At 34.1% G+C, this 23,653-nt stretch overlaps 2 protein-coding genes across 2 annotated transcripts; one reads left to right on the top strand and one right to left on the bottom strand.

The window, feature by feature from the left end:
• Position 1: 1 nt before the first annotated feature.
• On the bottom strand, positions 2-21,175 carry Hel25E (ATP-dependent RNA helicase 25E). The gene is made up of 10 exons (XM_089231176.1): positions 20,813-21,175; positions 17,410-17,610; positions 16,096-16,223; positions 14,980-15,256; positions 13,526-13,644; positions 7,650-7,778; positions 6,162-6,271; positions 5,867-6,011; positions 1,660-1,807; positions 2-201 (listed from the first exon to the last, which is right to left on the bottom strand). The coding sequence occupies exons 2-10, from the start codon at positions 17,606-17,608 to the stop codon at positions 188-190; spliced, it is 1,269 nt and encodes a 422-aa protein (XP_089087302.1). The 5' UTR covers positions 17,609-17,610; positions 20,813-21,175; the 3' UTR covers positions 2-187.
• Positions 21,176-21,413: 238 nt separating this feature from the next.
• Positions 21,414-22,084, top strand: Tapdelta (Translocon-associated protein delta). Its single transcript, XM_089231177.1, has one exon. The coding sequence runs from the start codon at positions 21,515-21,517 to the stop codon at positions 22,037-22,039; it is 525 nt and encodes a 174-aa protein (XP_089087303.1). The 5' UTR covers positions 21,414-21,514; the 3' UTR covers positions 22,040-22,084.
• Positions 22,085-23,653: the final 1,569 nt, after the last annotated feature.

Raw genomic sequence — 23,653 nt, 5'->3', positions numbered from 1 at the left:
ATTACAATCACACACAGATTTATTGACTTTAAAACAGTGAAAATGGATCAATGGCATCACATGTATGCAGCGTTTACATGCAAGTCAGATTTGATGCAACACTAAAAGAAAAGAAAAAATTTACAGTCTGTAAAGTGCTACTGTTCATATGAAATGGTGATGGCATTCGATTTTCTTCAGCGAGTGCTCATCTTCCTTCAACTGCAAAGACGCAAAGAGTTACAGAATATCAATATAAAAAGCAGTAGCAGCTGATTTTATTTATAAAACAGATGTACAAAAACGTTCAAGGAAAAAAATCCATACACAGAACCATAACTGCAACAGAAATTAAGTGATCCAAAGAAACATTTACACCAGTGGTTCTCAACCTTTGACTCGCGGAGCCCTTTTCAGTATATAATTTCTATGGCGGAGCCCTGTTTGACCCGAGCCCCCCTTTTTTGTACATAGTTTTTATGACAGAACCTTGTAGGCCTCTCTTATTTACTTAACTAACATCGTGCCCAAATTTACTGATTCATTTTATTTTCCTCGAGTTGCTGCGGAGCCCCTGGGAGTTGCACACGGAGCACCAGTTAAGAACCACTGATCTACACAATAGAAAATTTCAACTTTTCCTCCAATATGACAATTAAGTGAAAGTAAATTTGTATAGCTTATTTCATTCTTAACAGTAGGGAATGGACGGTCTTAACCAATGTTATCCAAAAAATAACTTAGAAAACTTATTACATTCAAAAGATATTGAGCAGTTTCAGAAAGAATTCAGAGCCAAGTTCATCTGTTAGGAGACACGTTTTGATAAAATTTTTCTTGGGGGGGGGGGGGGGGGGGGGGTCGTCTACGGGTCTACCCAGCCGAAATTCAGATCATTTTCAAATATTTTACTTGACTTTCTACAGAATGACTTTTCACAAAAGTAAGGAAAATTTTCATAACAGGACCCAACAAAAAGTGTGGGTAAACCTCAAGTGTATAAAAACTCAGTGGTAAATATTCAAAATTAATACAAAATCTGAATCGATGGAATTTTCAGTGGTTGTGTTCCAAAGAGAGAAAAAATGTAAAGCCTCAATGTACAGAACAGGGAAAAGCTTTTCTTCCACATATGCTTATCGCTTATATCCTTTTAAAATATCATGTAGAAATTTCAACAGAAAATAAATTTAGGCATAACCTACACTAAGAATGCACCTTGGTCATTTTTTCACCCAGTACTGAATTTTTAAGGCATTTAAAAACACATGCAAGAACTTCTAAAAGCCAAATACAAATGAAACGTGATGGGGAAATAGATTTATAAGATTTTTTTATCTGGGAAAACTACAAAAGTTTTCCCAGATAAAAAAGTCATTTGCTATTATATACAAGAGAGGAATACGAGTCAAGTTATTGATTCTTGTATGAATTAATTCATTTATCAGTCAATACATCTTGGACCATATTTCAAAATGCTGAAATATTTTTTTGAAACACTCCACTGGTTTTTATAAAAGTATCTAACAGATTGTAGTCATGGTCTAGATCAGGCATCTTCTAACCGATGGCGTAAATATAACAATCTACTAAGCTATACTACATGTTACCAAAGAACTCGGTAGGACATGCTTTGAAGACCCCGGATCTAGATGAGCTATTCAATTTATGACAACTTACTGTATGAGGATATATCAATTTCTTCAGGTAATTCAGAAATGTTAACGTCAAAACGTTCTTGAACTTCATTCAAGGTTTTGGCATCACTCTCATCTGATACAAAAGTGACAGCAAGGCCCTTAGTTCCAAAGCGACCTGCTCTGGCAACCTAAAATTTAAGAAGAAACATATTTGAAAAACAAATTAAGGTAATTTTTTTTCAATCAATTAAAATAGCCAATTTTTTTTTTACTTTAGCAGAGGTGGGAAGTAACAGTCCATTTCGGAGTGAGACTTGCTCTTTCACTCCTGGAACAGAATTTTTTTTTCACGAGAACCATCAGGATTTCACGCAATGACAATATGGGGGGGGGGGGGTTATCTAATGTATATATGAATTATCATCGTGCCCCACAGACTTTCAAGTCTATTCCCCCCCCCCACCACGAATGATGATCGACTACAGTAATTTCTGCTGCTTGCAGTGGCAACTTATTTCTTTGAAAACTGAAACACACATTTGCGCTTTAAAGATATTGCAAACTATTTTCAGTTGTACAATCACGGATATTATCAAGGTTGCATGATGGAAAGCCTGATCAGAGGCCAATGGTTTAAATAAGGCGCCCCAATCCGATTTTCAAGGACAAAGTCAAGCGCAGGAACTTGCCGGGAAATTATTAAAATTGATTTGAAAAAAAAAAATCTGTCACCTTCTTTCTACTTTTGCAAACTTTTCTGAACATCCGGCAACTCTTTCAACGAGAGACCAGATAGATTAATGGTTTGACATGCTTGTAGCATATAAAAAAACTGTTTTAGGCAAAGCTGCGAAGGGTAAATAAAAATTAAATATTTTTTGAAGATTTTCATTCAAATGTAAAAAATATCTCTGCAGTGCTTACAAAGCGTGAGAAGCACATATGGTTAGTCCGCAAACTTTCTTCCCAACACTGTACTTTAATGTAGTCAAACTACTTTCCAACAGAAACCTTTTTTTTTCAAGGTCATGAGATAGCACAACTACAGAAGATGGGAAGCGGCGGTGCTGAAAAGTACAGAGGAATAAAACATGCTTTTCATGGCAAGCAGGAAAAACATTTTTTTTGCTGTCCTTCCTGAGATTCTAAGCATACTGAAACAAAATTAGCTAATTTGACTATTTGGAACAGAAAAAAAATGAAAATACACTATCGGAACGGGATGATGCAAGATGTTAATTTTGGCGCAGTGTGCTGCAGAGTTCCCACCCCTGCTTTAGAAAAAATGTCAAAATTTTTAATGTTTCACGGAGACTCTTACAAGGTCTTGATACAAATAAAAAAACATGTAAAAGTAAAATCTTTTGCTTAGTATAATCACAGAGAAACAATTAAAAAAAAAACTATGGAATTCCTAAAATATTATAATGTTATTCAGAGTTAGTTAATTAATTTCATTAATGCTGTATTCAGAGGACTCCACTTGGTTTGGAGCAATCAGGAGTTCAGAGTTAGTATCCAATAAAGGTGAGATTCTCAATTAGCATGATATTCATCCTTTGAAGATGGCACCCACAGCTTGACAAAATGTATTATGAATTTTGTAGTTTTCCTTTTGTAGTTTATTGACCTTTTATATACATTGTTTCTCCATTTGTATAAAAAAACATGTATATATTAATATATACATATGTAAAAAAATATATGTATGTAACTTCACAGATATATAGGTAATAAAAATATTTTATTTCTGTGAAAAAAAAGAAAAAGACTACAATGATCAACTACAGTAACCAAACATTGGCTTGAACAAAAAACAATGTTAAAAATAACTGAATTAACCAGTGATCTGTATATAATTTGTAAAAAAATTACTAATTTCTCAGTTGCTTTTGTGTTTTGCATTATCATAATGCTTCTGGTCTTTTTTGTGTTGGAAATGTCAACCTGCCTTTTAAAAAAACACTAGGTAAAGGCACGCATATGACACAGCAGTTAACATTAAGAATGGGAATATTTTTACGGCGATTCAAATTATTTATGAAAACATTTCTTGGGGAATTTGTAAAGATTTCATACTTGGAACTATGAGAATTTAAGTGGAAATCAATAGAAAATTCTGATTGTGATCTAAAACTACACTCAGGTGAGACTGACGATTTAACGATCGTTATTTGGCGATATTGACAATTTACCACTCGTTATTCGGCACATTGGCAATTTAACGCTTGTTATTCGGCAAAGTTTCTAAACTAACATTCATAATTCGGCGAACATGCGCTTTTTACTCCCGGAATGAAAATTTTTTTCACGAAACATCGGGATTTAACACAATGACAATCGACTACAGTAATTTCTGCTGCTTCCAGTGACGACTTTTTTTTTTAAACGGAAACACTCGAATTTGCACTTTAAAGCTGAAAGGCATTGCAAACTATCTTCAGTTCCACGATCACAGACAATATCGGGGTTTCACGATGGAAAGCCCGATCAGGAGGCAGATAGTTTAAATACAGTGGAATAAAACACGCTCTTCTCGTAAAGAAACGTTTCGTGGCTAGCAGGAACAAACATTTTTTGGCGTCCTTTCCAAAATTCCGGGCATACTGAAGCAAAATTCGCTATTTGGCGCAGAAAAATGTGAAAATACGCTATTGGTGCAGGATGGCGTAAGATATTAGTTTTGGCACAGTGCGGCGCAATTGCCGCAGAGTTCCCACCCCTATACACTTAAAGAAATATTGGGAAAAAAAAGCCACCAAATAAAAGGTTACCTAAATTGAAAAATTGTCAAAGCGATTTGACAAAAAATTTATAACAATTGCAGGAAAAACCCTTTTTACTATTAAATTTTTAATGTATAATACATTTGCATGAGAAATTTGGCAGATTTAACTTTTCGGGAAGTTATTCAGGAAGCTCCCCAGAGGTGGCAGCCATGATATGGAACTCTTTGCCAAATATTCAGTGTCATTAAGCAGACTATTTTAAACCAAATATTTGAAATTTTTCATGAGCAAGGAAAAATAATTTGACCACACTGTCCAACAAGTAAACATAATTTATAAATGCCGCTGTGGTGGTCGAGTGGTTATAGTGACGGACTCGCGATGCGAGGATCCGGGTTCGAACCCCACAGTGGTGGTCGGCTGAAGTTGGTTTTCTGTGGTTCCCAACTTCAAGGCGTAAATGTGAGCCGATCTCCCCGTTAAAAAGTCTCGCCACAGAGAGCAACAGTCCTACAACGATAAATCATTCAATCATAACACTTCACTCATAGTTAGAAAAACTGGTGGCAGATGGCAGCACTACACATAACAAGCATTACAGAGAAACAAAAAAAAAACTTCACGTCAGGTTTCACTACACGTACACGCACATTCCCGCATGTACCGATTCGTTGGGGGTTCCGCGGGGCGGGGTGCATGTGTGGTTTAGCAGTAGTAGGTAGGGCCCGGGGATCCATGATGTTCTTAAGTCAGCCACCTCGTTGGGCAATTTGCCTGTTGTGGCGTTGTACACGTTGTACACGTATAAGAAAACTGTTGAACTCCTCTACTTGTTGAACCCTCAAACTAACAAAATGAAAAATTAAACTGGTCGCCTTTGTCATAATCATTAGTTGCAATCTACAACATTTGTAATGTTTGGCAATATATCAATGATTCCCTTCTCAATTAAAATCAATTAAACACATTTTGTTTGGTAAAAAGGTAGGACATTCTACCAAAAAGTAGGACAAGTGGAAGCCCTGAAGAATATTTTAATATTTGATGATTTATAAGAATATTTTATAATTTTCATAGTTTTTATTATATTTTTATTATTTTCAGTTGTAATCTGGTAAAATTAAATATCCAATACCCAATGACTTAATTTTTTGTATTGTGCCTAAATGGAAATAAACAGGATACGAATTGAAATTTTTTTTTCCCCAAAGGTTCTGACCCAATCAAAATATCACATAACATGTTTTTACAATAAAATTTAAAAATAAATCGGTGTGATCATTCCCTTCACAAAAACTCCACTTACTCTCCCTGACCAAAAGTAATATAATTCAAAATTCTGAACCCCCTCCAAATTTTAAATATTCGGTTTTTCGAGTGAATTTTTCCTAGACTTATCACATATTTGCATATTGCCCTGACTTTTGCCCAGAATTTTAAATTCTCCCTGACCTTTATTCATTCTCCTAACTTTCCAGGTCGACAGGAACCCTGAAAAAGCAATTTAATTCTACTCACTCTGTGCAAATAGGTGTCAGAATCTTCTGGCATATCATAATTGAAAACAATATTCACTCTTTCAATGTCCATGCCTCGTCCAAATAGATTGGTGGCTACAAGTATACGCTTGTGAAAGTCTTTGAACTGCTGGTATCTGGACAATCTAAAATAAATTATATTGAGAATATGATAACCTATATGTACTGTATTATACTATCAAGCATACAATGTGTAAAAAAACACCTTCATTTGAACTGCCAATTGTTGTATAGGTTAAAAATCATGATCTAGCTATGGTTCTGTTTACACATACCTTTCTTCCTGTAACATTCCACGGTGTATAGCAATAGCAGGAAAGTTCTGCTCCACAAGAAGTTGGGCCAGTGCCATGCATCTTGGGACCGTTCTTACAAAGATCACAACCTGTTTGGAAAGTGAAATACAAAAATTAACAGACTGAATACAACAAATTTAAATCATTCATCAACAGTGTAAGTGCCTATTCCTAGAATTGAAAAATCTGTAGTTAATCACATGATTAAATATTTCGCATTGAAGAAAACGTCATACAAATAAAAGCTAGGGATTTTTTTGGGATATCATTTGATCATACGACCTGTTTTCCTGGGACTTTCCCATATTTTTGCGCCATCTCAATTTTTGCAACCAATAATTGGAAACTTTTCTTACTTTGAGCATCATATTTGGCGACAATTAATGATTTTCCATACATGAAATCCTATATTTATCTTGAGAGAACATGGTCAGCCTGGAACTGCAAGGATTGAAAGAGTATTTCCTTTACGGATTTTTCATTCAAGCAAAGCACAATTTGAATTTTTTTGGGGATTTTTCTACAGAAATACAAAGAATTGGAAGAATCTAGTTCCTGACTAGAAGATTTTGGATGAAAAATCGAGACTTCCTGGTAAATCAGAAGAATTGGCTCCAATGTTCCATTCAATTTCATACTTTTTTAATGTTTCCTTAATCTTTATAAATCACAAACCAAAAGAATTAAGAAAGGAGGGAAAGGAAGATAAAACAAAAGTTTGTTTTTAAGACAAACTTTTCTTAAGCTTAACCTTATTCCTAAAATTTTGGAATAACTTTACGTGTGAAAACCAAAAGAAAATTATTCAAATATGCTTACTACAAAGAAGTTTGCAAAAATCAGAAATACTGCATCTTAAATATTCTAAAGTAAAAAAGAAATAATAATAAAGTGATAAAAATACTAAATTGCAACTTCACTAACATGTCAATGACATTTGTCCAGTCCCTGGGTGACAGTATTATTTGCTTTGGCATTTAATATTCTAATCACAAAAAAATTTCCCACATAAGAACTTCCATTTGATCACCCAATAATAGACTTTTGATTAAATCAGAAGAAAAATACCTACATCCAAGTCATGTTAAATCAGAAATTATACAGGATTTCTAATAAAATCAACTTGGTAGTTTTTCTGACCAAAACCCCCTGAATAAAGAAACAATTGAATACCAGAAATGGGGGGAAATTTTTTTTTTTACATAACAAAATGTAAATACCAAATTTGTCAACTGTTAACAGAGCCTGAGACTTGTTTTTCAATCTCCTGTAAAATTTGCAATTTGGCACTTCCAGTGTTTACAATTTCTGGTCAGTTCAATTCAAAACCTTCTTGATGTTTGAGTTTGTTTTGCCACCCCGTCAAAGAATTACTTCAGACTTTTGTCAAATATTTTACATTTTCCCTGACCATTTTTAATCTAACTCCCGGTTTGCTGAGATCCCCGTTAAATAACTAATCTTTACCTGATTAAATTCAAGAACATCCAAAAGCTCAAACAGTTTCCTGTTCTTCTCGTTATCCTTCAACTTCACATAGTACTGCTGCAGACCATGAAGTGTGAGCTTAGCTTCATCAACGTAGACTTCCATTGGCTGTAAATAGTAATTTTCTCAAACATATAATGCTCGTCTCTTTAAAAGTTAAAGGGGAGAAAAAGATGCAAACCACCATTTTGATTTGGGAGCTCAATCAAAAATAAGATACATGTATTTAGGAATTCTGAATTTTTTTTTTACACATATATTTTTTTCATCTGGTACATCTTCATCTTTGATATATCTTTTCAATTTTTTTTTCAATGGGTTTTTGGTTTTTTTTTTTTTTTTTTTTTTTTTACAAATTTGCTTTTTTTCTTCTTTTCAATGATGGAATTTTTCACAATGAAATAGGAATAAACAAAATGAAAAAGTTATACAGGCATCAAAAATTTTAAATTGATGCTAAATTAATAGTACTGAATCAACAGAAGTTTTAAATTGATTTTTTGGAGATCCATAGTTCAATAAATATACATTTTTTCAAGGATCACAAATTGTCAAAAATAATGAAAGCCAGAAAAAAAAAATAAAGATAAAACCAAAAAGTAGAACTTTTATCAGAGATTCGACTATTTTTCACCAGTAATGCTATAGAATGATTTTAAACAGCAAAAAAAAAAAAAAAAAAAAAAAAAAATTCTTTAAACATCACTCATATATATCATAGCAGTTCACAATAACCTCTCACATGGATTCTATCAAAACATAGAATTGAAATAGTCTCAAATATTAAAATACATAATTTGTTACAAATTCTGAAGAGAAAAATTGTTCACTCAAATTTATCCCGTTAAATACAATTTTCCAGCTCTGATCACAACACATTACAATTCCAATGCTATAGATGCTGGTGTATTTACAAAAAAAATCCAGATGTTCTGAATCAAAATCATTAGTTTAAAATTATTTACTGCAATAAACACAGAATTTTCAATGCCACATGAAACTAAAATTTCAAAATATGGATCATAAATTTAAAATACAAGGATATTTTTGACATAAAACAACATTTTGCAACAGAAAGGATGGAATTGATACTTGCATACGTTATTTACTTTTAATTAATGTAAAAAAAATTTAATTCTAAAAAACTGCACTTTTCAGATGTCACCAAATTTGAGACACCCATTTTAAATGGTTCATGAGTAGCAATGATTGATTTGTTTCTGGACAAGTGGAGCACTTTTTGAAAAGACCTGTCACACAGCTAAAGGTAATCCGTTAGTCTGACAACTTATTTCTACAAGTCAAAATTCTGGTATTAATCATATTTCAACAGTGGTTTTATGGTTTAGACCAGAAATGTGTATACCCAGAGGCGGATTTAACAACGCACACGCGACCGGTGCCTCGACCTACTTTAATCCGCCACTGTATACCTGAAGATGCTTGACACATGTTAGCAGGTTCTGTTATCAATTCTCAAAATTAGAAGCAAGCTAATGCAATGTTGTCAAAAAATCTATCATCCCTTGCACCTTAAAATTAAAACATCCAACTTCAGCAAATAAGCACTATAGTATCAGTATAAGCATAGGACCCAATTCATATACTTGAAAAATCTGTAGTTTATAACGTGATGACATGCTTTGCATCAAAGAAAACATGTCACAAATAAAAGGAAAAATCCAGGGTTTTTTGAGGGGAAGGGGGTTGCAACGGGTGACAATATATAAATCCTATTTCCGTAGGATATATTTTTCGCAGCTCTGATTTTTTTAGCAATTGGCTACTTAGCTTGCTTTTGACATCATATTTGGCACCAATTACCAATTTTTCGTACTTGAAATCTTGAGATTTCCCATATTTTTCCTGAGAAAATGTGGTCAGTCTAAAATTACAAGGACTGAAGGGATATTTTCTTTAGGGGTTTTCCATGAACATATAAAAAATCAGAAGAATCTGATTTCCAACCGGAAGATTTTAATAAGGCTGAAAAATTAGAATTCTTCCGGATGAATCAGAAGCATTAGCACCTATGATCTGGGTATGAAACTAGTTCTTGACTGACATAACTTTCAAGTCATTTGCAAAATGTCAAGTGCAATTTTATGTGTAGTCATCTGAAGCTTCTTAGATGAAAATCAAAGCATAAAGATATTTTAAAGACAAAGAAAAAAGTACCAAATTGATCAGTTTCCTCCCAATCCTAGCGAAAGAAGCTGCCTTCGAATTAGATTTCAAAAGGAAAAAAGGGACAATAAAGATAATCACGACCTTGATATGAATGAGCTTAATATTCATATAGAAATGTCCTCTCCATTTGTCAATACAAGATTCATCGAAAGACTGGTTATTTGTGAAAATGAAGATTACAAGGAAGAAAATTCATCACTACCGCCACAGGGACTCAAACCCTGGTCTCTCGTTTGGACATAGCTTAGATGGTAGAGCACTCGTCCGGCAAGCGAGAGACTGGGGTTCGAGTCCCCGTGGTGATAGTGATGAATTTTCTTCCTTGTAATCTTCATTTCCACAAATAACCAGTCCTTCGATGAATCTTGTATTGAGCTTAATATTCACAATAAAAAAAATCAAATGTAACAAAAACACTTTTGGCTCATTTGTTAATAACTAGGTATTTATGAATATAAACTTTATAGTAATTCAAGAGTAAAATTATAATTTACACATCAGTTACTAATGTTAATTTTAGCAACTATAACATCTGAGCCCATACATTTGATATTACAAAATACGTAAAAAATACAAACTAGATTGAGCTACTTCCAAATCTTTCAAATGGTTCACATCTCGTAATGAACTAGTTAATAGTTAGCATTTTCAACACCCAGCTATAGAAATGATGCAATTTAAAGTTAATTTTACTGATTGAATGAACTGTATGGAAATAGTGAAAATAAACACACATAGATGAGATATTAGCCCTCTACTTTCACTGATTGTTTACTATTTTTGCTTGCTCCTATGACAGACCATTGGGTATCGTACAAGTTTTTTTTTTTGTTTTTTTTTTTAAATGTTTTACTTAAAGTTCAGAGAAACAGGCTTGAAAAAAAAAAAGTCAAACAGAATACTTAAAATTAGCTGATCGGATCAATGCTGCCATGATTGAACGAATAAGATTCTCTTGCACTACAGGGATGCAAACTTTACGCAAATGTCAAATCAATATTGACTGATATACAAGGCATGATCAATTCCTCAAAAAGAGAGCCCTATTTTCAATTGCAGACAAATTATTTATAAAAAAATGATTTTTTTGCCTATCAGATTGCCATGAACCGCCGATAATAATCAGATTGCCGTTAAACTTTTCATCAACTTTTTTTTTTTCACATACCTTTATAATTGCTCTCGAGTTGTTTACATCCCACCGTGATAGGAATGTAATAAATCAATATTGAATTACATTAATAGAGTAGTTATTGAAATTAATTTATCCAGCTAGATGTGTTAAAAACATTTAATTATTTTACAAACTACTGCATCATACTGTAGCTTGAGAATGTAGAAAAGCTAATGGAAAAGATTCATAAGACAGTGATTTTAGATTGAAATGGCATGAAAAACAGTAAAAGCAATATGTTTAGTTTCTAGTAAATGAGAAAGCCGAATTATATTTAAAAAAGTCAGATTTTACAACTCTTCTTTTCCCCTGGACAGATTGTAACGAACTCTTAGGAATGCGTGCTGATCACAAAAAAAATTATACACCTCCAAAAAAAAATTTTTGCAATTTGTTTGAAGTTGAACAATATCTGAGAATGAGAGGACAGCTAATATTTAAAACTGACTTATGAGGATGAAATAAGTTTTAAAAAATGCTCACATTCAAATACAATATGCTTAAGAAATATACACTTACATTATTTCAATTGGATTTTCAATGTATTGGCAAAAGGACCAATTAGGTCAAACTGCGCCAAAACAATAGACCAATTAAGATATATTCTTGTCGCATCAAGAAAGTAAAACCATGCATGACAATAAAAAACTTAAACGTAAAACAGTGATGTAGATTTTTATAATAAAAATTAATAGCTTTGATGAATTTAAAAATGTGAGATGCATCGCAATGGTCTTTTAAAATGTCGCGAAGTGAAAGATGACTGACCAAAAGTGGTCGTAAAATGACGATGTGAACAAGTAAAAGCATGAGCGATGTTCAATGGACTTTGACAATGTGGGCACACTGGTTGACTCTACAGTTTATCACTTTAATTTCCTTTTCAGTCTATGGGGAACTTCCACTTTGATAAAACGACATATTAAGGTTCACGAAGAGTTGAAAAACTTGATATTTTATTACTAAAAAAAAAACAAAATTCACTTTCTTTTGAAAAAAAAATATGTGCATTAAAATTCATAAACTTTGTACTGCTTTCAAAGCCATTTCAATGACTCTACATAGAGGAAGCTTTTCCCCCTTCAAATTAAATTGCAATACATCACTGCCCTAACATTTGTAGAACCTGTATGCAGAGTCATTCATCTAATGACAATAAAAAATAAAATCAGCATGCCTTCTTATAATATTGCCACTACCAAAAAATGAGTTTATATTACATTATTCATCAAATGTTATGAGCATCCATTAACTTTCATCCTGTATATATTGAGTGTTGATTAATCTCAAATACCCAGAAAATTTAAATGTTTTATTTATAACCATAATTTTCAAGTTGAATTTCATCAAGTGAATAATAGAACAAGATCACACACTTTTAATTTTTGTATAATTTAAATATGCAAATTTTAATAAAATGGAAAAATAGATAACAGATTGAGAAGGCATGCCGATTCTTTTTTCAATAGACTGAAGTGAAGTATGATGAAAAAGGAGCAGATCTTGCTTTCGGAGCTGTTGAGTACAGCTTGAGAGAGAGCAATGTCGGTCCCGTAGAGGCATCATTCACATCAGTCCTTGGGAAACTCGAACAGCAGGGATGGCAAAGCTTGGAGAATCATCCATGGCTCATTTAACAGATGTGGACTGCAATATGTTACCTCTGAAGCACAGTAGTAACCTTGGCATAGTTCATTCCGTTGCGAGTCTTCACCAACAGTTCTGCTGCACAGCCACTGGACAATGAGCTACTAGATGAAGTTAGATGGATGGAAAAAAATATAGGATGTGGAAGCTATCAATAACCATTCAATGTAGGCAGGGGAAAATCCAAAAGAAAAAAAAAATGAGGCCACAAAATACTCAATGGACTAATGCAAGCAGAGATGTTATATGATGGAAAAAAATCAACAGGCTCTTACGTAGATGAAATATGCAACAAGTTTTTTTTAGAAACTATGGGGAAACAAAATATCACTGCAGGATATAAACGCACTGCAACTTCTACACACCACACAATGGAAAAAAAAACCTACATGCTTTGATGAGAGAAGGATTATCGCCAGTGCTTGAACTTATAAAAAGAGAACAGTTCATTATTTTACTCATACAACCATGAAGCATCATTCTGAAAACCTCCTCAGCTAACCCAGCACGATCACAATTCAGCAGAAAACCTCTGACGCATCACCTATCAATAACCAATCTTCACAAATACTGTTCCAGAGTTCAAAAGAAAATGTTTTATAAAAAAAAATCATCTATCAAAGAAGTTCAGGACCATGAGTGATTGAGGAATTGTACAGAAGAACCACAAATTGATCAAATGTAGGAATGAAAAACAAGACCTTACAAACTGGATGAATGAGCTACTCCATGCGAGGGAAAAAGTTAAGAAATGAAAGACTGAAAAAATCCTAAAATAATGATCAAACTGAAATTCTGAAGAGAAATGGAAAAGTCTGAATGAATAGAAGACTCTGGTAATTACATCTTGCATGAATTTCTTGCACACAGGTCTTATCTCTTTGCTTAATGTTGCACTAAACATCATAACTTGCTTCTCATGAGGAGTGCTTCGGAATATTTCTTGTACATCTCTTCGCATATCTGGAAAAAAAATAATAATTTAAATCAGTAAAAACATGTAACTGATTCAATTTCAATCAATTTAATTCATTAAAAAATAAAATTTAATTTAAAAATTGTCCTCAAAGATTCAGACAATATATAAATAAGGAACTTTTGACAATCTCAAGCAGTAAATTATTTACCACTCAAATTTTAGGACTCTTGGGAAATAAATAAAAAAAAAAAATAAAAAAAATAAAAAAAAACCACGCGAGGTGGCTCGGCACCTAGTAAACACAGTGGATATGATATAAACACCTCATCACATGCAATTTGTTTTGGTTGACCAAAGATGCAGTATAAATATACGCTAGGCATTTCACTTCAGAAACATGCCATACAAATAACTATTTAATCCCTGCTGTTCATTTAAAATGTTCATGAACATCTAACTTCTATTGCACGTGAATGAACGAGATGATTTTCAAATGATCAGTTGTCTTCGATTTTCATTTTTGTGACACCATTATCTGCACAGATATCAACTCTGATTGTAATCTTTAGAAATAAAACTTACTGTTTAAAAAATTCAGCAAACTACCATCAAATTATCAAGTCATAAAATTTCGCGACACCTTTTCACTAGGCTAGCTAGTAACTTCAATCTACATACTCTCAATTTATATACCCCCCTTTGAAAACTACAGTTGAATAAATGTAACTTTTAAGGAAATATGTTTCAGCTCATGCACCAATGACCAAAGTATAAATTTCATGGATTCCGTTAATATTTGCACAGCGAAATCAGTATGAAATGGAACATCAAGTGAGAAATAATTTTTTCCAAACATTTACGTCTCATACACTGCCAGTCTTAGACAGGTTCCACTGTATGAGTTTCAGCAGAGATTTATTTTTAAAATTAAATATCAACCACCTAAAAATAAATATTAGTCATAATAAGAGATTGAAGTGAAGATGGTAAATACTTGCATTTTTCATGTTATATAATAGGTCTGTCTGCTCTCTGCAGAGAGATTATTTTTACCAGTTCACAGTGAAAAAAGATTGAAGAACATTGCTGTAGATCATTTGACTTAATTTTATAATTTACAACTTTTCAAATCACTTACTGATGGTTAATTGAAATTTATTTAGCATTGAATTAACCAGCGGGGTCAGTCCAGACTTTTTGTGAACATGGTCATCAATTTAATGAAATTAATTTTGCAAAAAGCTAACAATTTAATTAATTTAACACAAAAGAAATGAAAAATTTATGGTTTCTGGAGTTTTGTGAAAGGCCCAGAAAACCAACCCAATCTGGGCTGGACAGATCCCTGTTAATAAACTTAAGTAAACTAGTGAACAAACCTAAAGCTTCCAACATCTTATCACATTCATCAAGCACAAAGTGTTTGATGTGACGTAGGTTTAACTTTTTGGTCTTGACCAGAGCCAGAACTCGACCAGGAGTACCAACAACTATGTGAGGACAATTTTGCTTCAGGATCTTCTCATCATTTGTAATAGTCATACCGCCAAAGAATACACCAACCTTCACATTCGGCATGTACTTCGAGAATCTTTCATACTCTTTTGATATCTGAAATGCCAATTCCCTCGTGTGGCACATAGCAAGAACAGAAACCTGATATACAAATAAAAAAATAAAATTAATTTTATACAACATACCAACCAAACTTAAATAACAATAGAATGCTAGATAATTTTTTTAAACTGGTGTACATTTTTTGTAAACTGTATTTGTGCAAAAATTTAAAACAAAATGTTAAGTGAATACTATACACTTCAGGCAAATAAATTCCATCCACAGCATCTACATTCAATTTTTAAGAAGGCTTACTATTAGTTTTAAAAGAAATACTATCACAGGAACGTTTATGAAGTGCATGTACATTCAGCAATATCACATAATTCAATTTTGCAGTAGTTGCTAGTTTCCCCAATGGGTTTTTTCGAAAGAGAAATGGGTTTCCTTTCCCAGACAACATTTCTTCATGCAGCCGGTACTCTATATATATTCTGTGGTGTTTGGTCAGAACATTATATTTCAAAATTGTGATTTTGAAATATAAGCATTTTCACTGCCTTTAATAATCAAAAATAAATCACACACACAAATACAAATGAAAATATACACCAGGATGTTGTTTAGACATGCGCACGTATTTGTGCATTTATCTCACTTCTAATTAGTTATTATTATCAGGACTGACTTTTAGATCAAAAACCAATTTTTCGGAGATATGTTTTGACCAAACACCACAGTATTATGTTTGTTACTAACATGCTGGCAAAACATAGCATTATTTTCAAAGTGAGTGAACAAAAAAAAAGCCAACTGTTCAATTTTTCAAAAAAAAAAAGGCTTGAGTATAGCATCAATTCATATCAACAAATGATACAATCCTCATAAGTCATAGCAATCATATTAAATTATATTACAAATTTTAATAAACAGCTTACCTGCCCATCAACTGGATCCAACTGCTGTAACGTAGCAAGAACAAACACTGCAGTTTTTCCCATACCAGATTTGGCTTGACAAAGGATGTCCATTCCCAATATGGCTTGTGGTATACATTCATGTTGTACTATAAAAGATTTCAAACAATTTTTAAATCATATAGAAAAAACAGCGTATGTTATCTATGATGTTTTGTGTACGTGTGGGAAAGGTTTTCCTGTTTGTAAATTCACCATTGTTCTAGATTAAAAAAGGTCCTTCACATGCTTATTATTGATCTACCAAGTGATAAAATTTTAAAAAATTGGTTTAGCATTCTAATGATCTATACTAAGGGGCTATTCAAGTATTACATTAACAAATTTTTAGCCATTTTTAACCCCCCGTCAGCAATGTAGACTATTTCATATTTTCAAAAAGGGCGGTTGATGACGTATAAGCAACCTTCAAACCCCACATCAAATCCAAAACCCCCTTCTTACCCCCCCCCCCGCCCAATACTGACGTAATACTTGGCTGACCCTTAATTTGTAAATTATACACCAGAAAACAAATATCATAACACATTTTCACATTTCCATGCAATCAAACTTTCTTTTACATATGAAAACTTAAATGGGTTAAGCTGACCAGCAACTTCATTGGATTGTTACCAACATATTAAATAAATATAATTAAATTATATGCTAAACAAATTTAAAATTTTTGTAATTCAACCTTCTAGTATACAGGTGAGAAAATGTTCTGCAAGTGTACGAGGTCAGGTTTCACAAACCCATCTTTGAATATGTTTTTAATAATATACTTATAGTTTGCTAATAATAATTTGATTGATTTAAGATTGTATCATTTTAGCTACATTATGAACACAAAATGAATGCAACCATTGCTAGAAAGAAATTCAAGAAAATGCAGTGAAACCAGTATGAAATGAATCATCAAGAGACTGAAATGTTTCGCATTAGAAAGATTTGTTTTATAAAGGTGCAAATCAAATCACTAATCACAGAAGAGACTATCTTGATCCCATTTAAGACACTTTCCACCTCATATGTCTGCCAACCAGGTTCCACAACTGTTCCAACCTAATAGGTTCTTACCACCTGTCATACATGAGAAATACGTGTGCATGGGTTTTCCCGTGCTATCAAAAGTTTAAAGTTTGAAATATAATCTGTATTCTCTATAAAAATATATGAAAAGTTAGAATAGCATCAACCTAGATTTTCACTATTCTCCTGGAAGTTACAATAAAATAAATGACAAATGACCAAATTCAAAACATTTGCACGCAACATGTAGATATTGCTCACCTTCAGAAGGATGTTCAAACCCACAATCAATGATGGCACGCAGCAATTCAGGTTTCAACAGAAAATCTCTGAAGCCAGAGCTGTGAATTGAGACATAACCACCACCAGGCTTTTTGGTTTCTGTAGATACTTCATTTGCTACTTGTTCTTGCTCATCCTCATCTTCGTAATCAAGAAGTTCAGCTTCATTTTCCGCCATTTCTATATATATATATTTTTTTTATAAAGAAAACATTAAACTACATGAAAGGCAGTAAAAAATGTAAAAAAATTTCTAATTAAAATAAAATGAAACTAGCCCACACACCTCATGGTTTCCCATTCAAAATATTATTTCATCACTTTTTGAACAATCAAGGCAAATCAATAAAACAAGGTGAGTAAAACCCTGCCTTACACCTTACAGAAACTATTTTTTTTTTCAAATTTCATGCTACGCAATCACTTTCCCTATTCCTTTTGTATATATGACTTGACAAATCAAGAAATATTCAGTCGCCAGACATTCTTAGAAGTGGAATATTTTCTTGAAACGGCTATAGTATAATCCAGATTAACTTGAATTTTTTTTTGTTGAGTTCCTTATTGGAAGAGAGAAAGGAGCCTGTCGTTTATTTTTTTTTTCTCGTCTTCCATTGGCACTGGGTTGCCACATTTCCTGTACAGGCGGTGCTATTTTCTCTTTCCTTCTAAAACATTCTACAATCTATGTGCAGGTGACACTAGTTCTGCAGGGTGCTCAAACAGGTTTTCCTTTGAGCACTTTTTCTTCCCACCTATTGTTATTTCCCCATGGAAGTTCTTTGCAATTATAAAACGCCACAGCATTCAAATTTAATATGTTAGTATACAGCTCTTTTTTTCTTTGTTATACGTAGAATCGTGCATACTGTTCACAGGATTCCCATATGGATGCTCACAGGTTGTGTGTACACATTTTATTTCTGTTTCAATTTTTTGCATACTGGTCATTATATCCCACCATTGGCGTAAGCAATAGGGTTCTAACCCTTCTCCCCCAGCGGAGATAAATGTTATTTCGCAGGAAAAACAAAAAACCCCCTTCTTGAGAAGAAAAAACTAGAACCCAGAGAAAATTCTGTGGAACAGCTTTGGTATAAGGGACAGGTTGGCGATTTTTTATTTTCCGACGGTCCGAGAAAAAGCCGCCAAACACTACGTGCGTCAGAAAAAAAAAAAATCTCGCCAGCATAGAAAACAGTAAAAAAACAATTGATACAACAAATGGTATAAACAAAAATAAGCTCTGGATTGTTTAAAAAATAAAACTACGGATAAAAATAAATCAATCAGGGTTTAAATAAAACCCGGCCATTGTTTAAAATAAAGCCCGGACCGCTGTTTAAATAATAAATCGATCAGGGTTTAAATAAAACCGGGCATTGTTTAAATGAAGGGGAAAAAAAAGAAACAATACAACCTGACCAGCAACGAAAATGTAATGCAAACACTCGGAACAAGCACAAATGACAAAATGGCTGAACGGCTATTTGAAAATATGGGCTACAACAACTAATGCCGCCTGCCAGAATTTTTCAGAACAGCGACAACCCAGCAGAACAACACCGAACCTGTGCGCTAACGATGGCAACTTATCGCCGGAAAAAAGTCGCCAATTTGGCGTGTCCCTTATATCAAAGCTGTTCCGAAGTTCAACAGAGTAATAAGGATGAGGTGCATGCATGGTGTACTTTTTTTTGGGACGTCTCCAGAAAAAATCTCTACCAGTGCAAGATCCATTTTTAGCACCAGATGTTTTTTTCCTTTCAACTCAGATTTGATGCCCTCCTACTGGAGCCACCCCTAACCATATTGAGTAGCATGTATGCGAGACCCAAAAGCAGAATGTTGTGATGTTCTGCAACAAGCCCTCAGCTGACTGAAAATGTTTTGCAGTAAAAATTTGCTATGTACATAATAGCGTTTTTCTACACTATTCTTAAAATTCTTCCAGATTGTTCTACGACGTACGTCACACATTTCAACACATTCTGCTTTAGGGATGAAAGATGTGTGATAACAAGGAATACGTCTCTCCCACATAAGTGCAACCACTAGAAGGTTAAGGGTAGGGACTGGACAAAATCGCAAGGGGGAAAAAAAACCATCTAGACACCAAATAATTTCACCTCAAGAAAAAGATGCAAAATGGTTTTTTAACTTTTTCCAGGGCATAGTGATCTCTTTCATGTTGGCAAATATGCTGCTGTAAGTCCAATGATATTAAGTAGCATGAAAACACGTCATTTACGAACATATGCAATGAATGAGATTATTGGTAGCAAATATTATCCATAATCTTTGTTACATTTGCTTGACAGTGACAAGCCTTTGTGCTACTTAGTAGCGTGTGTACCACAAGCCTAAATTCTTTACATTTAATGCTGCTCGCAACTAACAATTTAGTAATCACACAAAGGAAATTTTAGGCATTAATTTTCTAGTCGCCACGGCGACCAGGGATTTGCCCAGCCCTCATAAACAGCACAATCAGGGAATCCCTTCAATCACGAGGGACCCAATGATAACATCTGATTAAACTATTGTTTAGGATAGGCATCTTCAAGCTGTTGCTTGTGAGCACAACAGTGCTAGTGTTCGCAAGTACTTAATCAACGTTCTCATTGAACACCCTGTACAAATTACATTCAAGGATTAGGATCCTGATTTTGACATGCACAGCAAGTAAGGGTGTTCTTTTTATAATGACTACAGGCAGTTCTTCTGACAAGAAGGTTGAAGACCTCTGGACTACAGTGAAACCTTGTTACAACGATATAAATCCCGGTATATTGATATTTTTCAAGTCTTTTTGGGAAATGCCCTATAATCTAATGTTGAACTGCTGATTCTCGATACAACGACAACCCTCAACAGCGATATTTTTTCTTGGTTCACAGAGAATCATTGCATCGAGATTCCACTCTAAGAAGCTCCAACATAATGGTTTAGCTTTACGTGAACTCCAGCAATATTCCTAAAATTTATATGAACTATTTCACGTTGAGACAAAGTTTTAATACATTGAAAAGCGTAACACCATGATACTTGAGGGACCGGGGGGGAAAACATCGTTATAAATGGAATGGCTATACTATGAAAAGTGCTCGGGACCAAAGTATTATCTTTGAAGAGATATCACTATAGAGGGTATCGTTGCATAAAATTTTCACTATATTTAGAAAACGAGGAACACAAAGAACGGTCACCGGTATATAAAAAAACGCTATAATGAGATTCTCACCGCAAAAGAAATTTTAATCACTCCACTTTAGGGGATAATTCCCTATAAAATTATATTACATTTACACCGGAAATAAGTATTTATATAAGTATAAAAATAAATATATTATTTATTAATATAAAACTTTATGATACTCACCGTTTGGTGAGAAGGATCGCAATGGATATCTATGAAACTTCGTGAAATTCACGAAAAAATGGCGAACCTAAACAATATTTGAAGATGAACGACAGTGCTTAAAGCGATGATAATGACAGCGACGGTGACCAATCGATGAAGATATCAAATTTCTCCGAATAAGCTTTTTCGTATTTTTTTCAAAATTCCAGAAACGAAATTAGAAAAACTTGAAAGTACATAAAAAAACAGACGGAATTAATTGTTTTATTCATTAGATTTTACTTAATCAAAAAGACTTGGAAAAAAAAAAATTAAGCTACATTTCAGTAATTTCACGGACCTCCGAACGTGTCCGATTCTACTCAATGATTGGCTGTGAAGGTCTTTATTTGGGTATGATGCCATCATAGATGAAACCAGATATTGGAGAAAAAGGGGATGATTTAAATTGGTAATCCACTAAATTAACAAATTCTGCGTTTAAGCAATGGCAGAAATTCATTTTATCCATGTTGTATTTTTTTGGTTTTCCATAATGTATTTTTTTCTGAGTTTATTTTACTCTAGTTTCGATAGGGTCTCTAAGATCAAGCCAATCACAAGTCTTAGTACAGCCAAGTCGGTAGACCCGCCGACAGAAGTGCCAACACGTAATCAAAATAACAATCACGATCCGTGGCATTCGGTTGATCAACAAGTTAATTAGTGATCGGCTAAATTATGTTTGCTTCAAGCTTTTGTTTTGCTTTCCTAGCTGTAGCATGTTTCGCTCCACGTGTTTTGTCATCGCAAATTTGCGACAATCCGACAGTCGTTCCTCGTGCCTACACTACGACCGACGGGATGGTGATCACCAGCGTGGCTTTCATCGCTGAGTTTTCGGTGTCCTGTCCTGGCGGTAAGGACTCTTATACCCTTTACGCTGATATAAATGGCAAGACCACAGTCCCCACGATGAAATCCTTGGACGGGAGCAAGTACCAAGTCAGCTGGACCGAAGAGGTCGACAAGGTCCGCAGCGGCGACTTCCCGATACGCATATACGACGACGAAGGATTTGCTGCCCTGCGTAAAGCCCAGAGGATCGGTGAGGACGCCTCCAGCATCAAGCCGATATTTACCGTCAATGTGCACCATAGCGGAACCTACTTGGGACCCTACGTCCAAAGCGAACTGGTTGCTGTTCTCGTGACTGTGTTATTATGGTATGCGGCCTATTCCACAAAATCAAAATTACAAGCATGACCTGTTAGATATATGAACTAATAAATGTTTTTCTCATTTTTTGTATTTGATAGTTCTTGTGGGATTCATTACAAGAAACGTTGGCCCATTCCCAATATGTTGTTTACCCTTCTTTACTACGTTACGTCAAATTTTCCAACAATGCCAAAATATTAATTCGTTGCTTTCTATAATACCATATTTTAATTAAGAAGGCTTTCTTCCAGTTTTCAGCAGGTGCAAAAGTAGGGGGGGGGTATAAGAAAAAAGTGGTTCATCGAGAAATCAAATTTACAAAATAAGAGGCCTTTAAGGAGGCGAGATATCTCTATACCACTTAAAGGTTTAATGCTGATAAATTTATGACTTTCTTAAGCAAGGCATGCGAAAAGGAATTAGCCAAAATGTGTTGTATGATTATTACAGAAGAATACGCTAACATGCAACATTAAGTCGTTATGCAGTTGGCATTTTAACTTGTAAATGATGTTATTAACCTATAGGAATAATTGTTCTTTTTTTTTGCAATATCCTCTAGAAATGATTTTTACTTGTGAGGATAACACACCGGTAAAAAGTTGCCTCTCATCCCTGATCAATTAATTTATACATAGTGGTGCTCTGATTTATGAGCTTCTGACAAAAATATTCACTAAAATTGCTTCAACCTGAACGTAAATATTTTACATACAAGAATGAAATGTATCATATAAAGTTCATTCAGCAACTCTGTCTAGTAGTGTATTCACAAGGGAGGACTTAGCAGGCCAAACGATCAGGGAATGAGTAGTAAAATTTTTGTAGCCCACACAGGTGGTAAAACCATAAATCCGCAACTATCTAGAGCAGGTATCTTCAACCCATTGCTTGCGGGCGCCACTGTGCTCCCTGAAGGTGGGTAATCACATGGAATATAATAGATGCCCCATTGTTCCATGTGGTGATTGCCCTCTTGGTTATATAGGATAGACAAAGATACCCATAAAAGCACACGCCTGATGTGTTAAGAATCAGGAATGTGAAAAATCAACCATCGCTGCTCACTGTTAGCAAGAGAGCCGCAGATTTTAATTTCGGGAAGAGAGAGTTTTTCACAAAGTCCACAGTTGATTTAGATATGTACAAAGGCACATATATTTGGACCTTCAAAAATATACTAGTAAATGATAATAAATCATCACTGATCGCAACGCCATGGCTTTAATTCATTTCGAGCGAGAAGTCTAAGATAATCCGAGTACCCCAATTGAGTAGCACCATTCCGCAAATGTTCAATCAGGATGCTGCATTAGTATCACATGCAGACTCACAGCTTCATTCTGACCACGATGTTTGAAGTGAATAGACATACTTTTCCCGCTGAGCAACCAAGCATTAAGATTTGGTATTCGACCCAAGTGGGAAACTCGGTCAGCATGATTGGTAGTTAAATATTTAAATATTTTCCTCTGAAGATGACACCCCCTGTCGAAATGCAGTAGGGTTTTTCCCCCTGTTTTTCGTGTATTTGCTTTATTGATTGGTGTCTTAATACCGAGTAAACAGGCCTGTAAAAAAGAAAGACTAGACTAGTCTGCAAACAATATTTTAATTGATAACATTTGTTTATAGCAATCAAAATGTTGAGTATTAAAG

Source organism: Pholcus phalangioides, unplaced genomic scaffold (genome assembly GCF_987345545.1).
Source record: "Pholcus phalangioides strain wild (caught in Gottingen) unplaced genomic scaffold, Ppha-v1.0 ptg000004l_1, whole genome shotgun sequence".
Lineage (NCBI taxonomy): Eukaryota > Metazoa > Arthropoda > Arachnida > Araneae > Pholcidae > Pholcus > Pholcus phalangioides.
This window is presented reverse-complemented; position numbering and strand designations above follow the sequence as displayed.